The sequence below is a fragment of the Nansenia antarctica genome, assembly GCF_963989245.1.
Source record: "Nansenia antarctica genome assembly, chromosome: 9".
In the NCBI taxonomy this organism is placed as follows: domain Eukaryota; kingdom Metazoa; phylum Chordata; class Actinopteri; order Argentiniformes; family Microstomatidae; genus Nansenia; species Nansenia antarctica.
Genome location: NC_137679.1, coordinates 12,637,370 through 12,652,509, shown reverse-complemented (window position 1 = coordinate 12,652,509; position 15,140 = coordinate 12,637,370). Strand labels below are relative to the sequence as shown.

Genomic DNA, 15,140 nt, shown 5'->3' with positions numbered 1-15,140 from the left:
TGCCACTTAAACACTCATACTCTCTCTCTCTCTCTCAGTGCCAGGTATGAACAGTAAACAGGAGAGTGTATCAGGTCATAGGTTGCTACAGAGTAAAGTCTTTCTCTGCCACAGATCTCAGTGTTTAATGAGGCTTAATTCACTAATTGACAAAGAATTCCGGAACACTCACCACATAGAGTGCCAAGCGTTTTATGTGGTATTTACCTAGCAACAACACTTTGATTGGCTACAGGGTTAGGATTAGGTATTGTACCAGGGTTTCGTTTCCGCCTGACGACGGAATGAAGACTAGTGTCCAGTGTTTTATGTGGTATCTACCTAGCAACAACACTTTGATTGGCTACAAAATGAAGAGTCATAATTGATGCATTTTTGGTGAATAAAGTCACCCATGGCAGTCTAGAATGTTGACAATGTGGGCGACTGATGATGTTTGATGTGCAGTGATGATAAAACCACCACAGAAACAGACTATTAGACAAACGTATAATATCACATAGAGAAGATCTATCTCTCTCATATTACAATCACAGTCACCCTTATTAAACCGTTTTTAAGCATACTCGATTCCCTTTGCAGGCCATTAAATCATTATTATTATTATTATATACATTATTATAGGCACTGGTCATCTCCCGCCTGGACTACTGCAATGTACTCCTGGCTGGGCTCCCCGCTTCAGCCATTAGACCTCTGCAGCTCATCCAGAATGCTGCTGCCCGGCTGGTATTCAACCTCCCCAAATACTCGCATGTCACCCCTCTCCTTCGCACCCTGCACTGGCTCCCGATAGCAGCTCGCATCAGATTCAAGACCCTGGTGCTTGCATACCAGGCAGCTAAAGGGACAGCCCCTGCCTAGTACCTGAAGGAAATGGTAACCCCAAAACCCTGCCCGCTCACTCCGCTCCTCCACCTCGGCTGGCCGACTGGCCCCACCTCCTCTACACAGCAGTCGGGCTGCCCGATCACGTCTCTTCACAACACTGGCTCCCCGCTGGTGGAATGAGCTCCCCACGGCTGTCAGAACGGCAGAGTCACTACCCATCTTCCGTCGTAGACTGAAGACCCATCTCTTCAGGTTACATCTTAACTGCTCCTCCTGAGACATCTTCTGACCCACTACGTCTCCTAAAGACACCCGCTTTCCCCTCTACTGTGTCCCTAAGAACTTCTATTGCCCCCTTGTACTGTTTCTCCAGTTAAAAATAAAAGTAAAAAAAATAAAAAAAACGTTTTAGAAGAAGGTGATAGGGAGAAGGTTTTTCCTTCTATCAGTGGCCCCGGGCCCGAGCTAGAGTACTCTTCCTGCAACGAATGGTGGATTGCTGATTCACATGCTTAGTATTCAAATGTATTAATTGTAAGTCGCTTTGGAATAAGGCGTCTGCTAAATGCCAAAAATGTAAATGTATATTATTATAATATATATTATTAATTATTATTATTATTATTATATATATATTATTATATATTATTATTATTATTATATACATTATTTTCAAACGTACATTCTGTTAAATGTAATTACGTCACACACATGCAGAGACTGAAGGACAACTTATGTTTTTGTTTTATAAAAAAAAAAACGTATGTTTTTGCAGACAGACAGTCTGCTACCTCACCATCACCATTCTAAAGCTCTGGGACCTGGACTAGACTGATTATTAATGTGGTCAATGGATCTGATCAATCCAAGTGAATTTAATCGTCTGAACATCCTCAATTTCACTGTGTACACACCCAGTATTCATTACACTCAAAACCCCCAAAATACTTTAAATTTAAAGAAAACATTAAAATGATAACTAGCTAATAACTAAAATACAGTATGTTGAGAGCATCTGATTTATAATAATGTGAACACCCTGAGAAGTCAAACAGTTTCATATATAGAGTCATATTATTTTCTTATGAGGCTGGAGAGGCTGGGCTATATGGGGTGCAAACTGGTGATGGCCCAAAAAGGTGACAATTATCAATGTGTGGATAACATTTTTGTTGATGGGGTTGGGGTGGATAGCGCTAGCACTAATGGTGGTCTCAGCGGCGGTCCTAACCTTAACACCCGCATAATTATGTTGAAAACAGGTTGCTTACTGTGACTGTCCTCCACACTGTCTAGAATTGTATCTAGCTGCATGAAGCTAAAAGTTATTTCAACAGCAGCGGAGTTTAGCAGACAGGAAGATTAGTTAGAAGAATAGTCATCATGTGACTTGGATGAGACGTAGACCCCCCCCCCCCCCCCACCCCAAATATTTTTTTTGCAGATCTACACGATTCACATTTCACGTGGATGACCTATTTTTAAGTAAAAACGGCTAATTTAGCAGAAAGGTGACAAGTTTGCACCCCTGAAAAGCAGCCAAGCAGCTCAACACTTCTGGGAACTCCTTCAAGACTGTTGGAAAACCATTCCAGGTGACTACCTCGTGAATCTGATTGAGAGAATGTCAAGAAGTGTGCAAAAGCTGTCATCAAAGCAAAAAGGTGGCTACTTTGAAGAATCTAAAAAATATAAAACATATCCTGGTTTGTTTAACACTCACCATCAATAACCTGCATCATAGCTAAAAAGATGGTTCGAAAACGCATTGGAAACTGCACTTGCCCATTCCCTCCAAAAAGTGAACAACGTCCACACATACAACACCAGAGGAAGCTCCACGAACCACGTTCAACCGCGTTGCACCACAAACAAGGGGTTAAACTCGTTTGCAAACTATGCAGTAAAAATGTGGAACGCCCTTCCTATAATCTTAAAGGAGTGCAAAACACTGCCCACCTTCAAAACCACTCTCAAAAAACATTTACAGGAGGCTGCAATCCGTAACTGGACCCTCTAAATCAAAAATCAGATTAAAAGACCCGAACTACCCACTGTACATACTTTGTGTTTTGTCCCCCGCCCCCACCTGTGGTGTATGTCCCCACCTGTCCTACCCGCTGTACATACCTTGTGTTTTGTTGTATTGTTCTTCCCATGATGGATGTATGTTTATCTTGTAGATAGTAATAGTTATTTGTCTGTATTATCTTGTAGATAGTACTAGTTTTTTTTGTCTGTCTTACATGTAACGATGAATTGAGAATCAAGGACCCCAATTGAAATAAGCCAGTGGCTTTCTTGGGTTTTTATCCTGTTAGTTGACCTTGTATGTAATATGTACTTTCATGTACCTACTTCTGCAAATCTTCTAATAAAGTTTTCAATCAATCAAAAACCTGTGAACGTCACGCCGGGAGTGTCACGTGTCACAGCTCACGTGCTCACAACAGGAAACACTATTTGCGTCATTCCGTATTTACCGGAAAAGACGAACGCTTATGGAAACTACCAGAAAACATATCGAAGCCAACCTACAAAAAAATAAGAAAACTCGACTAAGATTCAGGCGAGGCCTTGTTTGGAGTTTATGTTAGGAGACAGTCATATCTAATAGACAGCTGGCATATTATGATACAGTGAATAGTTACCCGGGTTTTGTCATAGTTACCAGGGGGATTGGCCATTTTCAGCTAATTGAACCTAGCGAGCTAGCGAGCAGCATAGCTGGGGAGATAGTTAGTAGTTGTTATACACCTGCTGGTTGTTTCCACCCTCTTACAAACACCATTACATAGATCATCTACGGACAACAGGGTTAGGGTTTAACAGTTCAATCGGTGACATTTCTGAGGTTGAGAAGAAGAGGCTAACGTAGCTAGCTGTCAAACTAGCCAGGCAGCATAACTACAAAACAAACATGTCCATTTAAATGGTCCTGTTTCGAGATTGAAGGCATGACAACTGAATAATGTCATTCATCATAGCTATAGGTTTAACCTAGCTAAGCCAGTTGTATAGTTAGTTACAACAAGAAGGAATTGCGATCGCAATTGTATAGTTAACCTAGTCGTCACACCTACGACCTAGCAGAGTAGCTAGCTAGCCCAGTAGGGTGTGTGTGTGTGTGTGTGTGTGTGTGTGTGTGTGAAGATAAACGTGCGTGTGTTGACCTTAATCTCCTGACTATCCTCTCTAAACGACAGACAGGGAGTGCTGCTCTGTGGGCTCAACCCCGGGCCGAAGTTGTCATATAAGACTAGTACTTAAAGCCTAATGGTATTTTGTCCACTGTGAAGATTTTGGCGAAACACTTACCAGGGTCAACATCATGCCCTTACTGTTTTTGGAGAGGTTCCCCTGGCCCAGTTTGCAGACCTACACAGCCCTGAGCGCTGTCCTGCTGGTGGGGACTGTCCTGAGTGCCTACTCCACTGTCACAGAGCCGGGGTTTGACTCTGACCTTCCTGTGTCAGAGTCTCAGGGCATCCTTGAAGAGGAGAAGGAGGATGAACTGACCAGTTATGAAGACGTGGCGGCCAATGTCCTGTTGTACTTGATTTCAGACAGTGTTTTTGTTTGGGTGAGTTTTTGTGGGGTACTCTCTGCTGATGGTATCTGATGGTTAGGGTAAAGGATATGCAGTTGTCATTATGTCTGTGTGGACAGAGACCTTTATCTTACTGCCAATTTGGTAAAAGAGTTGGGGGTAGCATCAACATGCTGTGGTTCATTGTAGGGTGTAACTCAATCTGCTACTGTATGCCCAGGTGATGGTGAACACTGCCTGCTGTTTCCTGATGCTGATTGCAAAGGTCATCCAGTGCATAGTTTTTGGGCCACTCAGAGTCAGCGAAAAACAGGTCAGTTCTCAGTTCCAATATGTCAGTAATGTTGTTTCCATATAATGAAATCCTTACCCTGTTACTTGAATAATCTCACTCCAAATGACCTAATGTTTTGTAATGACTAGACTATGGATCCTAGCTAGGGTATGTCATTTTTAACAGCCAACCAACCATTCCAATGGGATCTGTATAACTTAAGACCATTTTATGATGCAGCTCTGTGTTGTAAATGCACTGAAAGACGTTGTGCTCTCTCTCCCTCTCTGTCTCAACAGCACCTGAAGGACAAGTTCTGGAACTTCATCTTCTACAAGTTCATCTTTATCTTCGGGGTTCTGAACGTGCAGACTGTGGAGGAGGTGGTCATGTGGTGTCTCTGGTTCGCTGTTCTGGTGTTCCTGCATCTCATGGTCCAGCTCTGCAAGGACCGCTTTGAATATGTAAGTTCTACATTCAAAGATATGAATACAATAAGCAAGGAAATCATTCCTGTCAGAGCCTGTCAAATATATCAGAGCAAAGGTATAATTGGCTTGAGTTCAGTAAAAAAACAAAAACGTTATTATTATATATATCGCCAGACATATCGGTTGTCAGTGAATCTTACCCCACATAAATCGGACCCAAAAATCCACTATTGATCGGGCTTTGATTAGGGCTGCAACGATTAGTCGACATAATCGACGACGTCGGTCATAAAAACTTGTCGACGTGGAATTTTAGTGTCGACTAATCGTATTTTTAAAAAAAAGACGGGAGCCATGCAAGAATCAGCTGGGTAAGTTTTAGCTAACGTTGTTAGCCAAGTGGCTAACGTTATATTGTTAGGGTCGTAATGTTTATGTTAGCTTTACTGTTACATGTTGGAAAACAACGTCTCATGTACAGGGCTGTACATGCTATGAGCGTTTGTGCTATTAATTTATTTGCCCTGTGGCACGCGTGTGACAGACAGAGGCGCTTGTATGTAACGTTACGTAGCAGGGGTTTTCCATGTTGAAGCCAGGAGAACGCGAGATGAAATGAAGTGAGGGGTGGTCGCTATTAAAATACCAGGTAGTCATGGTGGATGATCATGAATGATGCTTGATAAGTGAATGCTATTTCAATTATGTTGAGTCCACCAGCGAGCTGTCTGTACGATAAACAGCACCAAGCGTAGCCTACTAACGTGAGCTGTCTGTAGTCTAGCCAGCAATGCTAGCTAGCCAATCAACTAGCTCTGTGAGCAGCTGTAGCTTGGCGTAACGTTAGGTTAGATAGCTAGTTAAGCCGGATTTATGCTTCTGCGTCGCCATTTACGCGCAGCGAAAAGCCACACGACTAATCGGAAAAATAATCGACAGATTAGTCGACTACCAAAATAATCGTTAGTTGCAGCCCTAGCTTTGATTCACATTCAACAATAGATTCACATCCTATTCCCTCTGGCACCACTGCCCTCTGTAATCATCAGAACAGTGAAGCATTTCTCTAACTAGTTAACCCTAACCTCAAAGTATTGTTTGATTTCCAATCCATAAAGTAGATTATCAGCTTTTATTTTAGGGTATTTGTATACATATTGGTTTCACAATTTTTTAAAAACAGCTTTATACATAGTCCCCCTATTTACATTTTTTTAAGGCACCAAAAGTATTGGGACAGTTTGCTTGACGTGTTCCTGGTTAATCAGGTGTGTGACCGTCTCTTCTTTGGTGCAAGCATAAGAGAGCTCTCAATTTCCAGTAGATTCCAGGCTTTGCGTTTGCCTTTGGAGTTCGCTATTGGTGTCTGTCAACAAGCCATGTTGAGGCTGTGAAAATTGGATTCACAAGAAAGCCTGATTCTGAGTCAATAGGATTCACTACACTACAAACGAGTCATCTCAAAAATACCAAACCAATTCTAAGAACTCGTGGCAATGCGTGGCAATCCGCTACAATATAAACCGTGTCGTTGTGTCATCATGTCAGTTTCTGTGTTCTCATACGGGGTGTGTCTGTGGCTTGCAGCTGTCCTTCTCCCCGACCACCCCGATGGGGAGCCACCTGAGGGTGCTGGTGCTGCTGGTGGGCATGCTGCTGTCCTGCTGCGGCCTGGCGCTGCTCTGCGGCCTGCTGGGACACGCCCAGGGCCTGCACACCGTGGCCTTCATGGCTGCCGAGGTACCTCCCTCCCTTATTTTATATACATCACTAAAGGAAAACCCTGGCTCACGAGACTTATAAAAATTCTTGTGAGACTTAAGCCAGGGTTTTCCTGTAGTGACCTTGATGGAATACCCCTCTGTTCTGTTTCATTATGCTTCCTGTTGTTATTGTTGTTGTTGTTTTTTTCGTTTTCTACCTAAACTGCTGTTTGATATTGTCTTTTTCTTTTCAGTGCCTGCTGGTTACTGTCAGAACAGGACATGTCATTATTCGGTAAGGGTTTGCACCTGTTCTTTGCTCAGAATGCTGTATGTCTGAAAGTGTGAACTGCCTGTTAATCTTGAAAAGGATAAAGCGCATAGCTGAGCCACCTTGACCCTTCTAGGTACTCTATCCACCTGTGGGACCTGAACCACGAAGGGACCTGGGAGAATAAGGGCTCCTACGTCTACTACACTGACTTTGTGATGGAGCTGGCTCTGCTGGGTCTGGACCTCATGCACCACATCCACATGCTGGTGAGGTTACCCCCTCCGGTCCTCCACTGTCACCACGGGTGAACAGAGTGCTGAAATAGAAATAGTACTGCTAACTTCAGTGAAAGTGTTGTCAAGAAAAAGGTCATGTCTAGGAAACAGCTTGAGAGTAAACAGTAGATTATTATGAAGGACAGTTTTGACACCGTTGCTATTTTCTGTTTTCTAAAAACCTGCCCTTAACAGGCAAATGCTGCTGGTATGATTCTCCTATGAGTATCATTGTACTCTGTAACACTAGACAGAAGAAATATAATACTTTATTCAAAAATATACTCAAGTAAATTATAGGCTTTCAAAAATACAAAAAAGAATGACAAATCCTTGAAAGATCTACTCAATTACAGTAATGGAGTAGTCCACCTCTGGCTGTCACACTAAACACCCACACAGCAGTTTTATATCAAAACTCTTTATTTGATTCAATATGTAAGTAATTCATCTGTAGGCTTAACCCCGCATTGATGTCTAATTTCCCTCTTCCTGTCTCTCTCCATCCCTCCTTCCCCCCTCACTCTCTCCATCCCTCCTTCCCCCTCACTCTCTCCATCCCTCCTTCCCCCTCACTCTCTCCATCCCTCCTTCCCCCTCACTCTCTCCATCTCTCCTTCCCCCTCACTCTCTCATCCCTCCTTCCCCCTCACTCTGTCCATCCCTCCTTCCCCCTCCACTCTCTCCATCCCTTCTTCCCCCTCACTCTCTCCATCCCTCCTTCCCCCTCACTCTCTCCATCCCTCCTTCCCCCTCACTCTCTCCATCCCTCCTTCCCCTCCTCACTTCCTCCTCCCAGCTCTTTGGGAACATCTGGCTCTCCATGGCCAGCCTGGTGATCTTCATGCAGCTGCGCTACCTGTTCCACGAGGTGCAGAAGAGAATCCGCCGCCACAAGAACTACCTCCGCGTCATCGACAACATGGAGGCCAGGTCTGCTGCTCGACTAACGACCCTTCATCTGTGTTTTGCGCAATACGAGTGTGTGTCTGTCTTTAGATTGTGGTTTTTCTGACGGAGGTGTTCTCTGCCGATTGGTCGATTCCAGGTTTGCTGTGGCCACCCCCGAGGAGCTGACAGCCAATAACGACGACTGTGCTATCTGCTGGGACTCCATGACGACGGCACGCAAGCTACCCTGCGGCCACCTCTTCCACAAGTGAGCAGCTGCCCTGAAATGTTCCGTGCTGTGTACTTTGTGGTACATTATCTATCTGGTTACTGTTGAGTATAATATACCAGCATATTATATTAAGGCTCAATAGCCGTGTGTGTGTGTGTGTGTGTGTGCAAAGAAATACGGCTGATGAGTCAGTCATTATCATGACCTGTGTGTGTGTCTGTGTCTGTGTCTGTGTGTGTGTGTGTCTGTGTGCGTGGTCAGCTCCTGCCTCCGCTCCTGGCTGGAACAGGACACCTCGTGCCCCACCTGCCGCATGTCCCTGAACATCAACGAGGCGGCCGGGGAGGGGCGGGAGGAGAGGCAGAGGGAGCCCCAGGATGAGAACCTGGGCCCGGGCCCCGGGCCGGAGGCACGGCCACACATCAACCAGCACAACCACTTCTTCCACTTCGACGGTGAGGCTCCAACACTCTCCCACCACACATGTTGTACACAGGGTTCCCGCGCTGGTCCTAAAAAGCCGTCAAGTCTAAAATCCAGCAATCCAATTTATAAGGCCTGAAAAGGTCACACATTCCAGTTATTAGGTCTAAAAAATGAGGTGCTAGGTCTAATGAGATTAGCTTGTCCTGCAAGGAAATCAGTCCGACCACATCTATTTACGCAGAAATGAAAATTTACTTTGGAGTAATTATGGGACTTATTTACTTTATAATAATTATCCTTCAGACTTTTTTGTCTGTATGGCAGTGAAATCCCTAATTTCATCACCTCGAGGATGACAAAAAGCTATCACATGGTGTCGAATAGGTCTAAAATTAGGTCTAAAATTATATTCAAAGAGGTCTAAAAAAAAAAAGGACTAAAAAGGTCTTCTATTTGACTTGTGGAAACTTGTAGGAACCCTGTGTACAGTATGTCCTCCAGTATCATATAACGTAGACATAACACCTCTCATGAATGTATGATGTATTAAAGTTGGCTTGACTTGTCATTTCCCTCCTAGGTTCTCGCATTGCCAGTTGGCTCCCCAGTTTCTCAGTGGAAGTCATGCACACGACCAACATCCTGGGCATCGCTCAACAAGCCCACAACTCCCAGCTCAACGCCATGGTACGTGTCGTCACCTCGCATCATGCAGTCGGATCGAAGATCATTTTCCTTGAGCGCGAACGTTCGATGAACGTGAAGAAGCGCTAGATATTTCTGATGACACCAGATGAACGTGTCTCAGTTGCCTACGGCGGTGATTTGATGAGATTGGATTGGTTGAAATGGAAATGAGTCACACCACATGGTTATCTTTCACCTGTCCAATTCTGTCATCACTAACAACAAGGGGACAGTGAGAAAGTCGAGGTGTGTTGTTGAGACACTGTTAACACTAGGAGAGCTGTGGGTGGGGTCATTTGACCATGTGAGTAAAACAAAATGTTATATCTTTGCACTCGATCAAATTTCAGGACCCTCCTTTTATGACTTTTCCTAGATATGTGCGTTCTACCACCCAGTATCCTTACATTTTCAAAATCACACCAGGATAAGCTAGTAAGAAGCTATTTAGCTTTTTTTTTTCTGTGTAGGAGGCAGGCTAATTTACAAGACGGACAACTAGTGGTCGTTGTGTGTAAACAGTATCTTCCCATTGTAAAGACTATGGTCATTTGACCCCCTGAGGCGGCTCTTATAGTAGGTAAAAAAGGCATGGCTGTTCTAGTGTTAACCCTCCTCCTGTCCTTCCTGCCTCAGGCCCATCAGATCCAGGAGATGTTCCCCCAGGTCCCCTACCACCTGGTGTTCCAGGACCTGCAGCTCACGCGCTCTGTGGAGGTCACCACCGACAACATCCTGGAGGGCCGCATCCAGGTGCCCTTCCCCATCCAGGTCAGTCACATCCAGGTCCCCTTCCCCATCCAGGTCAGTCACATCCAGGTCCCCTTCCCCATCCAGGTCAGTCACATCCAGGTCCCCTTCATCCATCCAGGTCAGTCACATCCAGGTGCCCTTCATCCAGCCAGGTCAGTCACATCCAGGTGCCCTTCATCCAGCCAGGCTCGTAGCTGGTAACTAGCCTTGGCAGTCCTAACTAGTCCTTATCACAGGGTTCCCACAGGTCCTTGAAAGTTTGTGAATTTGAGAAAGAGAAATCAAGGTCTTAAAACGTTTTTTGAAAATAGACATGGGTCATTGAAAGTGCTTGCATTCCCCTCTCTCCCCACTCTCTCTCTCTAAACATTTTTATTTTAATTTTTTAATTAGCTAGTCAACTAGTTCTGTCTCAAACTATGCCATGTTGGGTCCTTGAATTTGAGGGAATTGAGTCTTGAAAGCCCTTGAAAGTGTGGTGAATGAGAGGCCGTTGTAAAGCTCTTTGGAGCAGCTTTGGAGCAGCAAAGAAGGCACTATATAAGTGCAGTCCATTTACCATTTAAAAGGTGCTTGAATTTGATGTTTCAGAAGGTGTGGGAACCCTGTTATCAGCTCTGCTGATGAAGGATGCTAGTGAGACTTTGTGGTGACGTTCACGAAACAGGAGCTTTATTTCCTCCGCAGCAACAAACACAATGGCCTTAATACACAGCCTTATCACACTGTTATGGTGTAATCCAATTATATTCTATACTATAGTGTGTTTATATACGTTTCTATATCTATGTAGTTCATCATCTTTCGGGTTCTATCGCACACGCTCACGCTCCACCTCCCCAACAGAGCGGGCATTTTAGTCCTTTACAAATCCTTCCGAAAACTCTTTAAAATGTTCCCCGTTTTTAATGTTTTGTCATGCCCGTCACGCTTCACCTCCACTTCTACCACCTAAGCCTTATTTATATATATAAAATTAGGCAGGAAAACCCCCCCCCGCATAAACAGTCCCCAAAATGGCTGACTTCTTCTTCTTCTTCTCCTCCCTGTCCCGGTCAGCCCCCAGAACGCTCAGCCTCCCAGGTGAACTCCCCCCCTGAGGACGGGGCCAGCGGGAGCTCAGAGGCGGTGATGACCCCCGGGGTGGAGGACTTCGAGGTCAGGGGCAGTCGCTTCTCCAAGTCGGCCGACGAGAGACAGAAGATGCTGCTGCAGAGGAGAGACGAGCTGCTGCTGCGCGCACGCAGGTACGACGGTGTCACGTTCACACTACATGAACACATGCACCACGTGTGTGTGTGTGTGTGTGCGCGCGCGCGTGTGTGTGTGTGTGTGTGTGTGTTTTGCTGCGTCTTCACTCTAACCCGCAACATTTCTCGGATGCTATCCTATCCTTTTTCTATTTGATGCTTCCTGTTGTATTCCATTATGGCCCATTATGGTATCTCTCTCTCTCTCTCTCTCTCACTGCTAATTGTGCTCTCTTTTTGGAGTGATGCCTAGTTGTAATGATGATGATGATGAGGCTCTGAGTACTGACCTCGTTAGCAGCACATCCATCCAGCAGTGTCCCTGTGAAACACACTCTCAGTGTCCCTGTGAAACACACTCTCTGCTCCTGCCTCCCCCCCCCCCATCAGGAGGTACCTGAGCAAGAGTCCTGAGCAAGAGGAGGCTGCCGCCGCCGCCGTTAACGACGACGACGAGTACGACGACTACGAAGGCCTGCCCTCGCTGGAGGGCGACGCCGTCCCCTTCTCGGACTCCATGACGCTGCGCCGCAGGATGCTGGCGGCCGCCGCGGAGCGACGTCTGCAGAGGCAACCCGACCCCTACCATTAAGGACAAACTGGCGACCAGTGAAGAGTACTACTGGTGCACCTGCCCCCCTGCTGCACCCCCCCCCGCCCCCCCGCTGCACCTTCTGTCCCTAAGCGGAGTCCCCCCACTAGGGACGAAGTAGCCTACTGATCCGGAAGCATCCGTCGAATTCATCTGAGCAGACATGAGATTGATGCATGACATTTGCTACTGCTGTGTTTTGTTTTTTGTTTTTTTAAACATACTGTCTTGGTTACAATAGCTAGATAAGGTTATGGGGGGGTTGAAATCTTTTTTTATTAATTGTCAGTCTTGCCCCATGAAATACCAAGAATCGAAGTAGGCTGTCTCTGAATTGAATCATAATTTGCCCACTAAAATCTGTGCATGAGTAATTGATTTCGATTTTGATTAAGAGCGTATGTAATCTGGAGACCCTGGAGAGCTCTGTACAGAGGGAGGTCCTCGGCTCCAGAAGGGATAGGTTCTCAAGCTAAGCTAGTTGGTTGAATTCAGGCCCCCAAAGCTCCATGTTGCTCTGCTTGTACCAAAGCAGTCTTTGCTATGATTCAGGTGTGATATAGCCTGTAACGCACCCCTGAGGACTGGAACCATTTGAAATATCCACAGCACTGTCGCGTACACACTGCATATGAAGGGAGTACACGGTTTGGAGTAGTCGTAGAATGTGTTCACTGGAAAAGGTATGTTCGCCTTTCACGCTAGAAGTTTGGGCTCGCAATATCGTCACCTCAATGTAACCCTCTCTACCACCACTAGTGCTAGAAAATTAGGCAGATTTCAGAACACGTTTTTCAGTTAAGGTGGAATAAGAGGGCTAAAGTTAGTTTCTGTTTTTTTAAGTTACGGGGTAAGGTTGTTACAGAGTAGGTTTCTGTCAAAATGTCCCTGAAAATAAGTCCTCAAAGTTTTTTTTTTTTTTTTATCCCTTTCTTTTTTAAACTTTGCATCCCTTCATGTTTCTGCAGTTGAAATCACAGCAACCCCCCCAGTCTTAGCTGATGAGCTCTGTTGGCCTCTTGTCAGTATTGGCTGTTATTTACTATAGTCTTCTGTATTTGTCATGACTGCTCCTGTCTCTGGCATGAGGAGTGAGGAGATACGTTGACTTGCATTAGTCATCACATGGGTCTTCATCCCTTGATGGGTTCTGCAGAATGCAGTTAGAATTACATTCTCTTTTTTTTCTCTATTCTGAATTCACAAAATGTTACTTTGCATGATAAAGTGCTAAAAGCAAGCAAAAACGTTTGAGAGCAGCTTAATGATCCATGTTAATGTCGAGAGCAGTAAGCAACTAATTCTGAAGATAGATACTCTTTAGATGCACATTAACTTTGACTATTAAAATAAGAAGATGTCAGGTGCCCATTTGCCATATGATAGTGTACCAGTTCTAATATGTTTAAACGTTAATGCTAATTAGGAGGTAATTAGGAGGTATTTTAAGTTGTTTTCATTGATTCTTTATGTTGAGTAAATGTAATAGGTAATATGGGCTACACGATGCTTCAAAACACAGGCTTTAGCTTGACTGGATCACAGTTAGATTGCTTAGTCATTGTCCTTTGCACTGTGAGATGACTATTTTAAATGGTATTTTATTTAGATCATGCTATTGTCTTTTTATTTTGGATGTCATTTTCTCTATGCATGAATCTGTGCATCCAAGGCGTAAAACAAATCGTCATGATACAGTATGTATCCGTGACGCTTCTCTTCCTAGTATTTCTCTAAGAGTGTTCTGCAGATAAAGCTCTCTGGAAATGGACAGCGATACAGATATGTTTCACAAGGTTGGGCAAGGTCTTTGTGGACCTTGAATATGACGTTGGTTGTGTTTTTGTGTTTTAGTTGCACATTGCACCTTGAAACAGTATTTCTTGATCCATAGATGACAGGGTCACCTGGATGATGTATCTGTTTACAGACTGGTTTGTACCATACTTTTGCAAATGATAATAGAAAACTAAATAAATTAATGGAATGCATTTTGTAACACAATTCATCTGTGCCTAAATTCTACAGTGGATAAAGAATTGTGATTTTGTAAATACTTTTGTAATGACTGTATTATAAATGTGAAATGACCGTGTACAAATACAATTCAGAGCTACTATAGAGGCTTTGGATCAATCCCCATATTTGCTGTCTGTGTCTTGATTGAAAATGGCTGCAGAATGATTCAAAGAAACAGTGTATTCAGTAAGGTGAAATGTTCACAATATCACAAGTAGAACTTATTGTTCTATTCAACTCTCATTTTACTTTACAGACCCTCAAACCAGTTGTAAACTACCTTTCCATCAGAATGTTCTGTTGTCTACTCGGTAGAAGATGCCTGACGTCTATAAAAGAAGAAGAGTAGATGAAATACCAAAAAAATGTGGAAATGGAATTTGACTGTTTTAGATTTGATGTGTGTTTCTTTCACAACTGGATGTCGGTAAATATATTTTTAAAAAAAATGATATTGATCATACTCTGGGACTAACTGCAACATGGCACTAGGGGGCAGTAACATACTTCAGTGTCCATGAGGAACCTTTGCTGAATACTGTATGTGCATTATAAGGCCCAATCCCGATTCCCTTTTCTACCCCTATGGCTCGTTTTCGAGTGCCACTCGATTTTCAGCCAAGGCCTCGGAAAAGAGCCACAAGCCATAGTGGTTGAAATGTTTCCCTATGAAATGGGACAACCCTTCAAGACCCTACTCATCAGTAGTATCATAGAAAAGCATTGACGCTCGCAATTAATTCACAACTTAATCGCTATCAATCGATCAAACAAGTCATCAAATAAAAAAGAACAATGCTTCATTATCAGACCATGACAGAATAACGGCGCTCTAATCTGTATGAAACCTGTGCTCCTACCCTGCCAGTCTGCACTGATATAGGAACAACAGTGCAACAACTTCGCGGCTGAACTTTAGTTAAATTTACGGCGTCATATGCCATCAAAGGGA

The 15,140-nt window shown here is 44.2% G+C and overlaps 1 protein-coding gene across 1 annotated transcript; it reads left to right on the top strand.

Moving 5' to 3' along the window:
• The first annotated feature begins 3,418 nt into the window (after positions 1-3,418).
• amfra (autocrine motility factor receptor a) lies at positions 3,419-14,301 on the top strand. The gene is made up of 13 exons (XM_080538874.1): positions 3,419-4,414; positions 4,602-4,694; positions 4,955-5,119; positions 6,674-6,826; positions 7,044-7,084; positions 7,197-7,329; positions 8,138-8,271; positions 8,387-8,497; positions 8,723-8,916; positions 9,468-9,574; positions 10,211-10,345; positions 11,387-11,574; positions 11,968-14,301. Exons 1-13 carry the CDS (start codon positions 4,163-4,165, stop codon positions 12,167-12,169), a joined length of 1,908 nt encoding a protein of 635 aa, XP_080395000.1. The 5' UTR covers positions 3,419-4,162; the 3' UTR covers positions 12,170-14,301.
• Positions 14,302-15,140: the final 839 nt, after the last annotated feature.